The sequence below is a fragment of the Heterodontus francisci genome, chromosome 9 (genome assembly GCF_036365525.1).
Source record: "Heterodontus francisci isolate sHetFra1 chromosome 9, sHetFra1.hap1, whole genome shotgun sequence".
In the NCBI taxonomy this organism is placed as follows: Eukaryota; Metazoa; Chordata; class Chondrichthyes; order Heterodontiformes; family Heterodontidae; genus Heterodontus; species Heterodontus francisci.
Window position 1 is genome coordinate 34922177 of NC_090379.1, and position 18871 is coordinate 34941047.

Consider the following 18871-nt stretch of genomic DNA (forward strand, 5'->3'; position numbering starts at 1 on the left):
TTACATTTTTTCTGTACTTGGCTTATTTTTGATAAAGGGAAAGGTACATATCAAAAACTAGTTTACTGTATGACTGCCAGTTTAGTAGAAGACTATTGCCTGTGTTGACTCTACGGGTTGGATTTCATCATCACGGTTGGGGTTCCACTGATGGGCCCTAAAGCCAGTGTGACCCTGATCTGGCGATCTCCAGGACCTGTTCCACATCTTGCCAGTGGCGGCCAATTAATTGGTTGCGGCCAGGGCAGCCATCCCTAGTAAGGACAGCTGCCTGCCCCCAGGAGTTGCTGGCCAATTAGAGGGCCGGAAGCTCAGCAGCGCCACCGGGAGCGGTAGCCACTGCTGGGACTGCACCTAGAAGAGGACGCAATGGATGGGCCATGCCTCCACAACCAGTGAAGTGGGGTCTGGGGGCAGCGGTGTGAGCGCAGATGGTGCCTTTGCCACGGTGGTGGCCATTGGGCGGGGGGTGGGCTCTCTGTGGACCAAAGAGTGCCGGCGTAGGAGGGACCCAGCCCCGAGTACACTGGTAAGCCACCAAGGTTTACCTGGTGGTCTCACCACATGGCAGGGTGCATTAACAGCGTGGCGGTAAGAGACCCTTAATTGGTCACTTAAGTGGTTCAATTGATCTCTGTGCGGGAGGGCTGCCTGCCACCTTCCCCACCTCTGGTAAGATGGCATGGCAGTGGGAAGACGACGGGCATGCTTGCCCTTGCCTCCCTACGCTATTTTACGGGCCCCCCACCCACCTCCTACCTAGTCCCCAGGTGCTGGTAAAATCCATTCCTAGATTACAAATGTTTGGAAAAACACATTTTGGATAGAGCTAATTTAACTATGTAGAGCATTGATCTATGTTAAGTAGAAAAATATCTTGGTTAAATTATAAGTTAACCTAATGATATTGTGGGAGTTTTTTTATACATATGAAAAGTAATTATGCCGTGCTTACGTAAACATCTTCAATTCATCTACATCCAAATGTAGCCCATAAAATGCAGTACTGAATGGCATAACACACTCTTATTTTAACTTGTGATTCTTTGCTTACGTTTATAGAGACAAGTTTCTTACTTGGAAATGCTCAGATTGTAGACTGGCCAGTAGTTTACAGTAATGATGGATTTTGCAAGTTATCGGGATACCATCGGGCTGAAGTAATGCAGAAAAGCAGTACCTGCAGGTAAATGGAATATTTTAATATTAACTTATAGCACAGTTGCACATACACACTCAATAATGGTGTGCTACTTACCAACATTTGACTCAGATTACTTTCTTTCCTTGAAAAAGAGCAGATGTTTTCAGTTGGTGGAATTGAAAGCCAGACTACTGTATCACCAGTGTTATGAAATTGCCGCTGGGTCTTGTTAGATATATTTTTTGATGGTTCATTTTTGAAAGATTGAAGAAATGTTAAACTTTGGGATTTTCCAAGGGAGTCATGTAAAGGCCACTTGACTTTGAAAAACAGTTCCTGGAAATGTTTTTAAAAGGGACACTGAGAGGTCTTGTGAGGAAATCAATCCTTTCTGGGAAACCACCTGACTTCCAGCTCAATAAACAACAGAGCACTTTGGACACCTGGAGAAGTTGTTTACAAAGAAGTGACAGGTCAAGATTGATGGAGGTCAAAACATTGACCTCCTGGTTTCGCTTTTGAATTATTTTGAGTTGGGATTGAACTGTATAAAAAGGGAGAGAACTTCCAAGGAGAGAGAGAACTTCCAAGGACAGAAGAGAATTCCCAAGGAAGGAGAGAAGACCACACCCAGCTCAGCTTTCCAGCACCTCTCTGAAAGACCCCGAGAAGTCCACTGCGTCAACTCATCTCATCTCCTGTCTTTGAAGAAAAGCTTGCTAAATTATTTCTCAATGCCGACTGAAAAGGACTGTTCTAAAAGATCCCAGTGGCCCAGCTACATGTACTCAGAGGCCAGACTGTATGCCAGTTTTGGAACACAACATATCTCATCTGCTGTTTCTTCAAGAACAAGCAAGTATTCAACCCGAGTGTTTGTTTTTGTCTGTAATAGAGCTGTAAAAACAAAAATCCCTTTATTTTTCCTGGTCCAGTGTATGTGTGTGTGAGCATGAGGGCCAAGATAAAAAGGGAACTTTAATATTTCAATCTGTGTGTTTATGCTTTACTTTATTACTGGTTAAGACTTGTTTTATAATAAACTGATCATTTTGTTGTTTATTAAAGAAACTTGGTTAGTGTATTTTATTCTGGGAAAATTAGAGTATATGATTGACTGTATCGGTAAGTGGGAAAATGTAAATATATGTTGTAACCTGTGGAGAAGTGGGACTAGAATGAACAGTGCACTCCTCCCGCCTCGGTCATAACAATAGCAAGCAGACTCGTGCTGCCATTAGAAGCAAAACCGTGTCTTGGAGACATTCTCAATTCAACAGATACATGTTTGATTTTATATTGCCATTTTACTAGTCTTGTAGCACTGGTGCAGAAAATGCAGTACCAAGGCAGTTTCAAAGGGAGCAAACGCACCTTTTGCATGCACTCCAATGTAAATATTTTTCACTTGGCAAATCAGTGATGAACAATTCATAGTCAACAACTTTCCCAAGCTATTGCTGGGATTTAGGAACTGCTTGGCAAAGCAGGGACTTTTTTTGCTTTGTAGCTTGCCAAATTGTTGGAAGCTACCATAATTTGTTATTAGTGCAGGCCACTTCTTTCAGTCTTGTATATACGTACAGACTTAAACATCACAATGTCATGATATTCATAAGGCTCAATGGGAGACCTTAACTTAATTAAATGCTTGCCAAAAGTACTAAGCTGAAATTTAGCAAACTCTTTTTATTTGCTATAAATGATGTCCTATAAGTGCAAGGCCGCAAAAATATTGATGCAAATTTCTTCTATACTGCCAAATTAATTTACATATCTACAGTGCTTTTCACAAAGAGCAATGTCTGAGAAAACCTACATGCTTGTGGACTAAAGTGAACACCAAGCAAGAAGGAAAAAGGAATGAGAGTAGTAGGAGGAAAAATACAATTGAAAGAAGAGTTTCAGAAGAAAAAAAGTGCCTTTCATGACCTCAGGACATCCCAAAGCACTAACAGCCAATTAAATACCTTGGACTGTAGTCACTGTTGTAACTGAAGTAACCGCAGCTTTGAATTTACGCACAAGATCCCACAAACAACAGTGAGAAAATAACCTGTTTTACTCATGTTGGTTGAGGGATAAGTATTGGCCAGAAAAAGCGAAAGAGCTGCTCTGCTTTTCTTCAAATATTGGCATGGGGTCCACCACCTTTACCTCTGCCTGGGAGGGCAGGTGGGGCCTCGGTTTAATGGCACCTCTCAGTACTGCACTGAAATGTCAGCTTAAGTTTGTGCTCAAGTCTCTGGAATGGGTTTGAACCCATAACTTAATGACTCAATCAAGAGTGCCACCACCAAGCCAAGGCAAAACCTTTAGGAGGCTTCTGAAAGGAGGGAGGAAGATGACAAAGCAGGGTTGTTCAAGGGAGAAGTTTCTGAGGTTAAGGGCTTAGTGGCTGAAGGTACAGTCATTGATGGTGGACTAGAGGGATCAGGGAATGAAGGGTAGGAGGACTAAGTGAAGATTACATATGGGATATATGGTTGAATGAGATTACTGAGATAGGGTGGTGGAAAGGTCAGTAGGCAAGGACAAGGAACTTAAAAATCAATTTATTTCAGCTTGGGGAGCAAGTCTGTTGTGGTGTTTTAAATGAATTGTAATACGTAAAAGGTGGAATTAAGGAGGCTTTGAAGGAGAGCTTTGGGGAAATTAAGTAACAAGGTGGCTAAGGCATAATTAGGTTTTTGGCTGTAGTGAAGGAGAAGTAGAGGCAGGTGATATTTTGGAGGTGAAAGAAAGTCATCTTGGTAACTGTTTGGATGTGGGGAAGGAAATTGAGCTTGGGCTCAAATACTGTAAAAGGTTCTGCACCTCTGGACATAGCTTGAAATTGTAGCCAGGGAGATTGGTAGAGCTGAGTCCAGGGTCACATGGTTATTCATAGGGATTGGAGGTGGTAGCCTCTATATTAAGCTATCCATGACGGGTGGGATGGAGTTGGGAGTGGGGGGGGGGGATGGTTAAAAATTTAAAACCCACTACAAGCACACTTGTTGCCTTTATTATGGAGGCAGGTGTGGTGGTGTGCGAGTGTCCCATCATTGAGGGGCAGTGTACTGGAAGCCTGATTAAAATTTAATAGTTGCTGCATCCGTTTCTCGGGAAAACTGGCAGTAACAGAGAGACAGGAGCTGCTGGCTCACGAAAATAAATGACGTGCACAGCACTCCTTGTGGGTCAGGAGGAACAGGAGTGCGTCCCTGGCCCCTCAATGTAGCCATCAGTCTCCCCTTTGCTGATCGTGTCCTCTCTTTCCCCCATTCTCTGATCACCAACCTCCTTCATTTCAATCCTGATCTGTTGCTCCCATCCTCCTGTGATGGCCTCTCTCGTCCCCAAGTCCCTGTCACTCCATATCTCCCGCTTCTCACCCTTAAAATAGCACTTCTCCCCTCCAATTCCCAATTTGCCGCTCTCTCCCTCCCAGGATGGCTTCTATTGCTCCTTTCACCCCTGATCTGTTGCCCCCTTCCTCTCAACTCACACCTCCGGCTCCAATCTCTTGACTCCTCCCTCCCATTATAGCCTCTTGCCATGCTCCCCACAATCCATGATCTCATGCTTCAGGGTCCCGGGTGTGGCCTCCTCCCTCTGGTTTTCCTGCTGGGAAGCTGGCCAGCCTGTCAATTTGGCCAGCTGCAGGGTGGGAAATGGAAGGAGGAAGAAGGAGTTGAAGAGTGTTGATAGAGCTTGATGTTGATTTTGGCGAGGGGTGGTAAACTATAAGAGAGCAGTACATGAAGATGGGCTGAGAAATGCGGACATTCAGGGAGAATGAACTGTATCAAAGGTAAGAGAGGAATTGAGGGAGATGAAGAAGGACAATGAGCCATGGTCACAGTTACTCATGTTGTTTGTGACTTTCCCCACTGCCGCCTTAGTGCTGTAGGTGGGGTGAATGATTGGAGGATCTCAAACAGTTTGTGATTGTAAAGTAAAATCTAATTCCAGGATATTAGTGGGAGAAAGGAAACTTCAGAGATGGCATGGGTAATTTATAACTTCACAACCTGGCCAGTAACCAGGCAGAATGGATCACTCAGCCTTTAAAGAACTGGCCTGATTTTCGTTCCATTGATTCCTATTCTAATTTCATTAAGCTGCTTTTTACTTCTTAAAATTATAGAAAAAATAAATAGTTGGAAAATTGAAGCTTACTAGTGCTGCATTTCAACTCTTTGGTTTTGAACTATGGAAATCTAAATTTTAAAATAATAGCAAGCTTATAGTTGGCCATTAAGTGATGTTCTCTGAAGGTGGTTTTGGTTTGAACTTTCAAAGGGTGATAAAAACACACTGTTTTATGACTGTTTACATTTACCTGCCATAACACACTCTCATTACTTGAGCTTCAGGTATTTTGCTGAAACATCTTTCTTTGCTATGTCTTTGGCTCAGAGATCATTGTTGTTTGTACTCTGAGAGGAAATAAATGCTTAGGGTATCAAAATTATCTTCTGCCTCATTTAGAAATCATTTAAAAGTAAAAAACTGATTCAGTGAATGCATTATATCAGCCCTCTTGGACCTTTATTGTTAAGTTTAAGTAACAGTAGCATTAAAATTAACTTAAATGCATATAAATCACGATCGCCATTGATTTGATTGGGGTGAATTGGAGCTACCTTCTAATTTTTTTCTGTGAGATTAATGGAAGACCATTACAAAATGCCCAGGGGAATATGGAGCACCCTCATTAATGGTGTCAGTAATTTCCTCGATAATTTCCTCTTTCTTCTGTGCTGATGAAAGGTCCTTGTACCATAGATGCCATTACATTGGTGCAGGTCACCGGGTAAATTTTACCTATACACATTCTTGGATGAAAAAAGGAACCTTGTTTGTACCTTGAGAGACACTGCACTATAAATTAGAAGAAATGGATTTTGTTTAATCTGTGCTAAGCTTCTTTGAACAATCAATTTAGTTGCTGATGGCATTCATTGATTTACCCTGGTAGGCTTGTAAAAATAAAATGACCAAAATAAGACAACTGATTGGAATCAGCATGGTACTTTTGTAGGTGTTAATGTTTTCAGGGAGGCTAAAGTAAACTGAAATGAAAAGAATAAAAGCAATAATCCATTGCAGTGAATTTCATACTTACTGTACATTATTCTGGAATTAATTTATATACTATATTAAAATTCATTGCTTTTGCTGAAACAATTCAAACATGTGGGGCAGAACTCAAAGAAAAATCTTCATTTCTGGGTGAGGCATAATGAGGCAAATTTACTTTCCTCGTATGGCTCAGTGACTCTGTGATTAAACAACAGGATCACTCCTCTGTGATTGCAGAGTATGATAATGGAGCTGTGAAGAATTACAATTTTGTACTGCAAGTTCAAGTTACGGATATACCCTTAAAGATTCAGTACTGAGGTTAAAATATAGATTGCTGTAAAATATGGGAGTTGATTTTGTTCATGCTTTAGTGGATATTAAGTTTAATTAGCAATTATATGGAGGGAATTCTTGCCCATATTGTCTACTGCATGTGTAAGCTCTGGTGATTACTACACAGAAAGCTATGAATGATGTCAGGCAAACCCCCATCTGCCTATACTGAAGCACACATTATTTCACCACATGAACAAAAACTTAAAATTGCAAGCTCTGACTGGAAGGACATTTGTATTGTACCAGACAGTGTTGAAACAATGGGGACCCAATAGTTGCTTCCCCACTTCACAGAAGTGGTCAAACCAGTTTTAGTCACATGACTAGCTGCCGGAGTTTTAAAATTTAAACTTCCAACAAAGGATTTGAACGGAGAACGCCATGTGCTCATGATCTGAGAACTTCTCCTCTCCTGTCTGCCTGTCTTCATTTCTTCCCACGGAACTGAATCTTGTGAAAACATGCGAAACTCAAAGAAAGAACAGTTTCCTACGTGAACAAGGTTTTAAGAAGACTACTGGGCCCCAACGAAATGCAAGACCATATCTTCAATCAAGGACTACTGCGAGTTCAAGAAACAGTAACAAGATATTGCCTCAATCTGTTCTACTTATCGTTTCTTCTGCTCTTCTCTGTCCCTATCTACATGTTTATATCGCATGTGCATGCTAGCGTGGGCGCGTCATATATCCGTAGGTATGAACCGTATTAGAGTTTAAGTTTAAAGTTTAATAAATTTCATCTTTCTTCTCTAAATCAAAGAAAGCCGGTGCTCATTTCTTTTCCTTATAATTGGAAAGCTGTGAACAAGGATTCACAAAGGGGGAGCTCAAAACACAGTGTGTTTAATGTTAAACTCTGTTACAATAAGACCAGGTAAAGACAGCAAAAGACCCCTAGACACATTCCGCACCTGGTCTGTATCTCGATTACAGATGTTCAGTAATCGCTGTAAAGTTTAACCTCAACAATCCAAATACCTTGATTCTTATACATGTGAAAGGACATTTGGAGAATGATTCATCTGATGACTTGGCTCCAACCCATGAGCATGCTGCCAAAAATGGAAGGTCACCTCAGTCACGGGAGCCTTTTGTAGAACAAAAACAGCCAACTGCCTCTCATAACACTGTCCTCAGGTTTCACCTGAAAAAACACTAGAATAGGAGAAAGAAAAGCACATTTAGACACCCATGGAAAGCATGGTGTTAGCAGAGTAGATTGGATTCTGTTCACTTTGGAGTTTGTTGTATTAGAGGAGATATTTCACTTATGTTGTGCTCCGTTATTCACCGAGATTACAATCAGAAGGGAAAAGGTTCACTTATTTTGAGCTAATTTATTGAATCAGGTGATAATTATTGGCATGGTCTTACAGGACAAAGATCTGACATGTTGTAATGATCTAGGATGGATACTGGATTAAAGGATTAGTCCTTATTTGTAGGTCGGGAAAAAGGAGTTAAGGTAGACTGTAGTGGAATGTTTAATCTACCCCACCCGGATGGAGTGAGGAGGACCTTTAAAATGAAGCATTCACTTACTGTTGGCCAGCATTTTAACTGCTCACTACGGTTCAGTGGCTGAGGCACCTGCTGGAAGCAGATAGAAACCTCATAAATTTAAGCAAATTGGAGTCCCATTACATCAGTGTACGGAAGCAGAGAGGCTATGTTACTAGACTGGTCACCCAGAAGCCTGGATAAATCCCATCATGGCAGTTGGAGAATTTGGATTCAGATTTACACATCTGGAAATAAAAAATCTGGCATCTGGATTGTTATAAAAGCCCAACTGGTTCACTAATGTCCTTTAGGGAAGAAAAGCTGTTGTCCTTATCTGGTCTGGCCTATATGTGATTCCAGTCTCCACCGATGTGGATGACTCTTGTCGTAGCCTAGCAAGCCGCTCAGTTCAGAACAACACGAGATGGACAATAAATGCCAGCCTTGGCAGTGACGCCCACATACCGTGAATGAATAAATATTGTTAACCTTGATTGGATTCTAAGTCAGAGCCAGAGCGGGGAAGCTTTCTCACCAGATGAAGGCAGCTCAACAATTGTTGGGAAGTCAAAGATACTTTCCAAGGAAGGCTTTCTTTTGTGTGGTTAGGAAGATCAAGGAACCTCCTTCTTTACCACAAGATCCTGCTGAAATTATCTCCCAAAGACCTAACTGCTTGCCGGCGAACCTTCTTGTAATGCTGTCTGGCAGCTTCTGCCAACCAGACTTCGGGTTCCACCAGCCAGCCAGCTCCTGCTTTCCACTTGTTTTGGGCAGACAGCTGACTGGCAGCATGCAGATGAGGCCCTTGAGTTAAAATACCCGGGGACTGAAATACATTTTTCATTGCTCCCCTGCTTCCCGCCGCCCCCCCCCCCCCCCCCCCCCGCCTGCTTTAAACCTGCTGGGAGTTAAAATGGACATCTGTATTGAACAGAAGAGAGGACTTTAGTGATCATTTATGTTCTGATGCCCCTTATGGGCAGTCAATGAATAAGTTCAATGACTGGAAGCCATCCTGATGCTCTTCTCCACATAGACTCCTAGAATCATATAACACAGGAGACCATTTGGCTCATTGTGCCCATGCCAGCTCTTTAAAAAAAACTATCCCATTTTCCACTCCCCTGCTCTTTCCCTACAGCCCAGAAATTTTTTCCCCTTCAAGTATTTATGCAATTCCAGTTGTTTCCAATGTATCTACCTAGGAATGGCCATATCCATCCTTTATGGATGGCGCAGTTGTGCAGGGCAGAGCAGACAGCTTCAATGCAGAACACTTACCATTAAAACAAGGCAATAAATGGCAATAAATGTTCCCTTTAAGATTCCTCTTGATGACGACTCAATTGAGGACTTTTTCCACACAGTCGCACTAACCCCTGCTGCTGTTTGGGTAACTCTCAGTGGGAGCAGGATAACATATTGATACTCACAAACCATCTGTTGATGTAACGTTGTTCCATGAAGAGTTCAATGAGAGCTCACTTCCAAAAGATGAATGCATTGTGACAACTCTCAGCAAAGCTCAAATGAAAACAGAAAATGCTGGAAATGCACAGCAAGTCAGGCAGCACCTGTGGAGAGAAGTTGGTAGGATTAACGTTTCAGATGTCTAACCGGTTCTAAATGTTTATAATTTTCTGTTTTTATTTTAGTTTTCCAGCATTGTTTTTTGTCTAGTAATTTACTTGTTTTCCATATGCTGCATTTTAATTTTTTTTATCATTGTTCATCAGTTCAATGAATCGCTAGAAATAAGAAAATGAGGTTACATTTTATGAATGTTGACATTTTTTTATATTATTGAAGATTTTTTTATAATTAGACTCGGAATTTCATGTTGACATGCAGGATCCTTCGTATTGTCACACACAGACTTGCACATTCAGGGAGTGGAAGCCCTTTCTATTGAGGAAGTTTATGGAATTCATTTTAACAGGAGGACATACTAATTTGCCACAGTCAGGGAGGCGAGAAGACAAATTTACAGTGGAGGAGACCAAGTGGGAAGGGGAACCCCGGACGTCCCCCCACCCCACCCTGCTGAGTTAGATCTCAGAAGAACAGAGAAGACAGAAGAGTAGATTTTTGAGTCCATGGTTTCAAAATTGGGTTGTATTCACACCTATACTATTACCCAGTAAAAGGTAAAATGGCATGACAAGAAAAGTTTAGTAAACAACAGCAATTGACATTTATATAGCATTCCTCATTTAAACTTCTCAGAGTACTTTAGAAGGGGGAGAGGTAGAAACCAAGGAGGAAGCAAAGGACTTTAGGATGGAAGGCTTTTGGGAAGAGACCAAAGGCATGGACAAAGCTAAGGTTTTATGACACTTTTGAATATATGGAGAAGGTTCAAAGGTGAAATAGTCTTGGAAGAGTTCCATAGGACAATGGTACAAGGCCTGAGAGAACATCACCTGATGGTGGAATCGAAAATGGGAAACAAGCAGTAACTGAAAGTCAGAGGAACAGAGGTGTAATGTATGGCTGGAGGAAGTTACTCAAGTAGGGTTGGGTGAGGCTGTGGGGACCTAAAAATACAGGAAAAGATCTTGTAGTCGTGTGTAACCTTGTTTTGGACTTTTCGTATGTAAATTTGTGAATGAGAATACTACAGTCTGGGTCAGTTAGAGATCAGTAAGCTGATTCTTCCTAACTAGCATGGAGGGCACTCAAAAGCTATAAGTAAAAGTAATCATTGTATGTTGATGGATACTTTCATCCACCTATCTTTAAAATTCTGAAAAGCCAGTTTTACGAAAAATGAACACTAGCTCTGTAACCTGCAAATTGAAACAATGTCACATTTAACAACAATGCTAACACTATTAGTAATGCATGTAAAATTAAGCTAAACTACAGAAATTATGCCAATGTTATGATAACTTTTTTTTTTACAAAATTAATAGATTACATCTGTAGCTGATGTCTTATTCTTGTAATTATTTGCAAAGAATGGGTAATAATGGGTAGTAATTTAAAATCATTGAAATAAATTTCATTGCTTCTCCTCACTTCTTTCTGTTACATTCCTGAACAAAGCATTGTTAGTTGGACAAAGCATGAATATCATATTAGAATTCATGAAGAAACAGCAGCACAATCTATAAGTAGAAAAAAAATGTTTGAATGGTTTGCTAATAAAACCTGTACATTGAAATCTTGATACGATGGTATTTAACAATAAAAAAGATTTAAACATTAGACCTAAATATTTCTTTATACTTAATGGCAATGATTTTCTGGTAATTTCATTGGTTTCCATACACTGCATATTAATTTTTTGTACCAGTGTTCATCAATTCAATGAATCGCTGGAAATGAAATTATATTTGAAGAATGACATTTTTCTATATTATTGAAGCTTTTTATAATTACACTCGTAATGTGAGAGGCATATTGTGTGTATTTGAATCATAGAAAATCATAGAATCATAGAAATTTACAACATGGAAGAAGGCCATTCGGCCCATAGTGTCTGCCGACAAATAGCCATCCAGCCTAATCCCACTTTCCAGCTCTTGGTCAGTAGCCTTGTAGGTTACGATACTTCAAGTACTTTTTAAGTATTATGAGGTTTTCTGCCTCTACCACCCTTTCAGGCAGTGAGTTCCAGATCCTCACCACCCTCTGGGTGAAAAAGTTTCCCCTCAAATCCCTTCTCAACCTCCTACCTCTTACCTAAATCTATGCCCCCTGGTTATGGACCCCTTAACCAAGGGGAATAGAGCCTTCCTATCCACTCTGGACCCCTCAAAATGTTACACACTTCAATTAGGTCTCCCTTCAACCTCCTCTGTTCTAAAGGAAACAACCCTAGCCTATCCAATCTTTCCTCATAACTAAAATTCTCCAGTCCAGGCAACAAACTGGAAAATCTCCTTCGCACCCTCTCTAGTTCTATCACATCTTCTGTATAGTACGGTGACCAGAACTGCATGCAGTACTCCACCTCTAGCCTAACAGTGTTTTCTACAGTTCCAGCATAACCTCCTAGGTCTTATATTCTATGCTGTGCCTAATAAAGGCAAGTATCTCCTATGCCTTCTTGACTACCTTATCTTGACTACCTTATCTACCTATCCAGACATCTTCAGGGATCTGTGGACAAGCACTCCAAGGTCCCTGTGTTCCTCTACATTTCTCAATATCCTACCATTTATTGTGTATTCTTTGCTTTGTTATCCTTCCCCAAATGCATCACCTCACACTTCTCCAGATTTAACTCCATTTGCTACTGTTCCATCCACCTGACTAGTCCATAGATATCTTCCTGCAGTCTATAGCTTTCTTCTTCATTATCAACCACACAGCCAATTTTTGTGTCGACTGCAAACTTCTTAATCATATCCCCTACATTCAAGTCCAAATTGTTGATATATATCACAAAAAGCAATGGATCTAGTAATGAGCCCTGCTGAACCCCACTGGAAACAGCCTTCCAGTCACAAAAACACCCAAAAATCATTACCCTTTGCTTCCTGCCTCTGAGACAATTTTGGATCAAACTTGCCACTTTACCTTGGATTCCATGGGCTTTTACTTTCATGACCAGTCTGCCATGTGGGATCTGATCAAAAACCTTGCTAAAATCCATATATACTATCGCAAGTGCACAATGCTTATCAATCTTCTTTGTTACCTTCATTCAATCATGTTAGTCAGACACAAGCTTCCCTTGACAAATCCATGTTGACTGTTTGATTAATCCATGTCTTTTTAAATGAAGATTCATCCTGTCCCTCAGAAATTTTTCCAATAATTTTCCCACCACCGAGGTTAGGTCGACTGGCCTGTAATTACTCAATCTATCCCTTTCTCCCTTTTTAAACGATCCTCTGGCACCACACCTTTAGCCAGAGAGGATGGAAAATGATGGTCAGAGCCTCCGCTATTTCTTCCCTTGCTTCCTTTAACAGCCTAGGATACTTTTCGTCCGGGCCTGGGGATTTATCCACATTCAAAGATGTTAAACTCCTTAATATTTTCTCTCTCACCATGTTAATTTCATCTAATATTTCCATACTCCTCCTCCCTGAATACAATGTCTGCATCGTCCTTCTCTTTTGTGCAAACAGACGCAAAGTATTCATTAAAAACCAACGCCCTCCACCTCCACATACAGGTTACCCTTATGATCCCTAATAGGCCCTACTCTTTCTTTAGTTAGCCTCTTGCTCTTTATGTACTTATAAAAAATCTTTGGGTTTTCCTTGAGTTTACTTGCCAATATTTTTTCATGCCCCCTAATTTCCTTTTTAATTTTGCCCCTACACTTTTTACACACCTCTAGGTTTTCTGCAATATTGAGCCCTCAGTATCTGTCATAAGCTTCCTTTTTTTTTTCTTTACCCTCTCCTTTAAGCCCCTTGACATCTGGATTTGTTAGTCCCACCCTTTTACTTTAAGGGGACATATTGTTCTGAACCCTCACTATTTCTTCCTTGAATGCCTCCCACTGGTCTGGCACTGATTTACCTTCAAGTAGCTGTTTCCAGTCCACTTTAGCTAAATCACACCTCAGCTTAGTCTCGTCTATTTATATCCTTTTCCATAACTATCCTAAATCTAACTGAATTATGATCACTTTCACCAAAGTGCTCCCCAGCTGATATCCCTTCCAACTGCCCAGCTTTATTCCCTAAAACTAAGTCCAGAACCGCCCCCTTTCTTTTTGAGATTGCTGTGTACTGGCTAAAATGTTTTCCTAATGCATTTGAAGAATTCTGCTCCCTCTGTGCTTTTCACACTAATTCTATCCCAGTTAATATTTGGGTAGTTGAAATCCCCCAGTATTACTGCCCTGTTGTTTTTACACTTCTCAGGGATTTGCCTACATATTTACTCTTCTATCTCCCCCTGACTGTTTGGGGGTCTATAGAACACTCCCAATAGTGTGATTACCTTTTTTTGTTCTTCAGTTCAACCCATCTGGACTGATTTGATCATCCTTCTACCATATCATCCCTCCTCACAAGTATAATTGTTTGTTTAATCAATATTGCGACCCTCCCCCTTTGTTTATCCCCCTCTCTATCTCATCTGAAAATGCTTTAACCAGGAATGTTGAGCTGCCATTCAGCCCTTTCAGCCTTATCTCAGTAATAGCTATAATAACATACTCCAACATGCCAATCTGTGTTCGTAGATCATTTGCCTTTTTCCCTCAACTTCTTGCATTGAAGTATACACCATTTAGCACTGCCAAACATCCTTGTTGTCTATTTTCTAGCTTCTGTTTCCTCTGCCTTCCAAACACACTTACTAATTTTCTGCCTTTCATTTCCAACATTTCTTCTCTTCCTTCTGAATCTATACTCAGGTTCCCACCCCACTGCCAAACTCCCTGTGAGGATATTGGTCCCAGCCCTGTTGAGGTACAACCCATTCAGCTTGTACAGTTCCCACCTCCCGCCGAAGAGGTCCCAATGCCTCAGGAATCTAAAGTCCTCCCTCCTGCACCATCTCTCCAGTCACGTATTCATCAGCTCGATCTTTCTAATTCTGTACTCACTAGCATATAACACCAGGTGTAATATGGAGATTACGACCTTTGAAGTCCTGCTTTTTTATCTCTCACCTAGCTCCCAAAACTCTGTCTTCAGGACCTCATCCCTCTTTCTGCCTATGTCATTGGTGCCCATATGGGCCACATCCTCTGGCTGTTCACCCTCCCCTCTCAGAATGTCCTACTGACGCTCAGTGATATCCTTGACCTTAGCACCATACATATCATCCTGGAGTTATGTCTGCACTGCAGAAGCACCTGTCTGTTCCCATCACTATGGCATCCCTTACCACTATTGCTCTTCCACTTTTTCTCCTCCCCTCCCCCAACCGTGCAGTTGAGCCACCCACGGTGCTGTGGACGTGGCTCTGTCTGTACTCTCCAGAGGAACCAACATGCCTGTTGGAGAATGAGACACACTCATGGGATCCCTGCCCTGCCTGCCTGGTCCTTCTTGTCATTCTGATGGTCACCCATTCTGTCACTGCCTGTACATTTTCTAAACTGCGAAGTGACCAGGAGTAATGTGGCAGCATTGAAATATTTTTCTCTTATTTAAATAGAATGAAGCAATAGAATGTTCACACCCTTGGATCTGATTATGATTTTCATTGTTTTTTTATTGCTGCTCCCTTAGGTTTAATAGCTTCAAGTCATTAATTCTGATTTGTGCGGATAAAGCTTTTACTGGGTGCCTTGGTCTGTGTATCATCTATTTCTCTGCTGCTTTATGATCCAATTGTTAGATTTACATAAACCCAGTAAGATTCTAATGCACTTTTCTCATTGATGAATATTTCAAATATTGCTTGAATCGTCTTAAGTCTCCTTACACTGAATGACTGTAATTGCAGGCTTTCTGTTGCTAATGATCTGTATAATACAATCAGTTGGTATTTTCAGCAGCATGAGCATAAGCTGTTTTTTAAAATCATATTTTGTAAATATGTCACCTTTTGCGGTGTTGCAAGGAAATGAGACGTGAAATCCCACATAAAATGTTCCACTCACTCACGAAATTAGGATATGAAACATTACTAATTCAAATAATGCCACCTAATTTTGTTATAGCTCATCACATCCAATGTTTATTTTGTCCCTACTTTTTGTCAAATTATTTTTCTTCTGACTCCTCTATGGCATCTGAAAAAGAAGAATTGTGTTACATTTTATATCTGTAACCCCACTTACTCGTATTTACTTACACTAATCAGGCTTAGGATCCAGCTTGTTGACCGCTAGCTTATCAGATGGATAGCAATAATTTAGATATGCAACCTTCCTTGCAGTATAGCTGGAATAATTAATACTGTGGCATTTGCATTAATTCTTCATAATTACTTTTTTGGTACTATTTAAAAGCTTGAAAAAATGGTTTTAAAAAAGATCCAACATCTTATCAACCAGTCCAGTACAGAAAAGTGTAAAGTTTTGAGTCTTTATTAAAACAAAATGAATGCGGAAATGCATTAGAGTACCTCTGGGAATAGAATGTGCTATGAAGGATAATGAATTGTTCCTCACTTCTGAGATCAGAACTCCAGGTCTGCATAACTGGAGGAAATAAAATAATCCCTGTCTCCATATTATAGAACATAAAAAATCTTAAATGTTTAAAAAAATATAGGGTTTATAACTTGCATGCCAATCTAGGAAAGTAGCAAAAGCTGACCAATAAGTTCAAAAAAGTGGACAACTCAAATTACCATGAACAACACCTTCCAAACACCCAACTATACCACCTAGAAGGATAAGGACAGCAGATGCATGGGATCACCACCACCTGCAAGTTCCCCTCCAATCACCAACCATCCTGACTTGGAACTATGTCGCCGTTTCTACACTGTTGCCAGATCAAAAACATGGAACTCCCTCTCTAACAGCACTGTGGGTGTACCTACACCACATGGACTGCAGCAGTTCAAGAAGGTGGCTCACCGCCACCCAACTAGGGATGGGCAAGAAATGTTGGCCTTGCCAGCGACGCTCATATCCCATGAAAGAATAATATAAAATAAATCATTGACATTTGAAAACAAGTGATTACATTGAAAGTGCAGTGGGAAATGTTCTGGTTTCAACTTAAGCTGCAGTTATATCCAACTTTTGTTCATTGGTATTAGAGGAATAAAACATGAAGTACACAAAAGCTCAAAAGGGATACAAGTCTGATTTTGCATGGTTCCACTGATGAAATGGAGTCTCACTGGTGGCGGGCGCAGTTGGAAAGTCAGGACCTTGACCTTACATACTTGATATATGGTATGTTCAATTTTCTGGTCTGTGATTTTAGGCAAAGTAAATAGTCGGTACTACTGGCAAGTAAAACCCACATTTCCATATGCAAGTTATTGAAATTCGGGCCCATAATTAATTGTTCAAAGTTCAAATAAGGCATTGCTCTCAATGTGCACATTGCTCAATGCATGACAGGGAACTGGGTCTGGACTACTTTGGAGTGTCTCCTAAACCAAGATTTCTGTTGATTGATTGAGTATTGAAGTCTAGTTTTTTTGCAGTGACCAATCCTTTACTTGTGTATTGAACATCTGCATAATTTTATTCATCTTTTCATGATTGCCTTTTTGTTGAAGCCTTCAGTTTGCTAAGACACCTTTTCATGGATCTTGTTAATTACTGCTACATTATAAGTTGGAGCTAACAAACTTGAGAGGATAGGCCTCCCTTTGAATGTTCCCATAGTGCCGCATTAATTAGATAAGTAATACAATTCCTTGAGGGCGCAGTATCCTCAGGCCAATTACACCTTGGGCTGAATTTTATCAGCCCCTCGACCTTGTGGGTTGTGGCAGGGGGGGGGCCTGTAAAATACTTGCGGGAGAGGCCTGCCACGACCCACGACGCCGAGAAGGCTCCGTCGCATTTTACCAGCGGCGGTGAGGCCTCAGTGTGGCCCCCCTGCCGCTTGGTGGCAGGGCTTTCATTTACATATTTAAATTAATGAAAACAAAATGCTAATTAACTTACCTGGTCCGGGTGGCTGTCCCACGCCAATTTTATGGCTGCCAGCCGCAATTCGCGCGCCTTCCGTGCTCCATTTGGAGTTCTGAGGCGAGACACTGGTGGGAAGAGGGGGGAAGGACTGAAATTATCAGGGTGGAGGGGGGAGCAGGAAAAACAATTCCTATTGGCTGTGGGGATGGTGGGAACAGGTTGAAGGGCAAAAGTGAAGAGGTTGGGGGCAAAGTTTGGATTGGGACTGAACTAGATTTTATTCATATCAACTAATAACAAAACCATTGTGGGGTTGTGAAAGGACCTCCAGCTTTTAATTTTTTAAAAATAAAATGACTAGTGTTAAATCTTTAAAAATTCAAATCTATGCTAAGGGTTTGAAACCCTTTAAAAATGGCACTGGTGCCTGCGCGATGGCGCCGGATGCCATTACCGGGATGGAGCGGCTGCCCACTCTATGTCATTGTGGGGGCTCGGCGGCGGCACTTATGCACCTGAAGGCTGCCAAGTTCAGAGTGCGCTGCTGCGATGTACAATACGCCAATAAAATTCAGCCACTCGTGTTTGCTGCCATCAATACTGGATGAGCTATGTTTATAGAACATGTCACTCTTACCTGGATATGTCATGAGAAACTGGGCTTCACCACCTCTACTTCACTATAGGAGCAGTAATCAAACTATGCCATCTGCTGCAGACTGATCTACAGACAATGCCATGGACCCATTCCATATTTGTGATGGTTGCTGCAACATTAAGCTTCTATGACATATACCAGATATGCAAGTCATTGCAGTATAAAGCAAGTGACTGGCACTATGCATGTCAGGATAAACACTTTTAACGCTTCCCTAGTGGAAAAGAGACACAAACTGGAGTGGCACAGAACTTTTACCTGGCTAGCAGATTTCCCATCAGCGCAGGCCTTTGTAGATGGAGCCCATGTGGATTGTACTAAAAAGAAGTCAATGTTCTGCACATTCTTTGCAGCTTAACTACCTGAGCATACATCAGAAAAATATTGATATTGTATCTTTGAAGCAACAGTATGCATGTCTTCAAAGATTTATACACTTAGCTTGACATTGCTTCTGATGTTAATGAACATTTGCTCTCCAATATGGCGAACCTCAAAGACTGCATTCATTTTGCCAGTGATCTCCGTCTGTTCAGTTTGCACCTGTAATTTTATATGGGGTGCTTGAGCCCTTGTTTGCTCCTGCACCTCCAAGTGGTTACTGCAACACTGCATTCATCATCTGCATGGTGATGCTAAATCTTTTGCTCCCTTCAGCAGAACAATTGCAGGAAACACCCCTA

The 18871-nt window shown here is 41.2% G+C and overlaps 1 protein-coding gene across 1 annotated transcript in view; it reads left to right on the forward strand.

Annotated features, from left to right (window-relative positions):
- kcnh5b (potassium voltage-gated channel, subfamily H (eag-related), member 5b) overlaps nt 1-18871 on the forward strand; it is a 349527-nt gene that overhangs the window by 46978 nt on the left and 283678 nt on the right. Inside the window, exon 2 of the mRNA XM_068038274.1 lies at nt 1063-1186. Coding sequence (XP_067894375.1) covers nt 1063-1186 — 124 coding nt within the window. The remainder of the gene's footprint in view (nt 1-1062; nt 1187-18871) is intronic.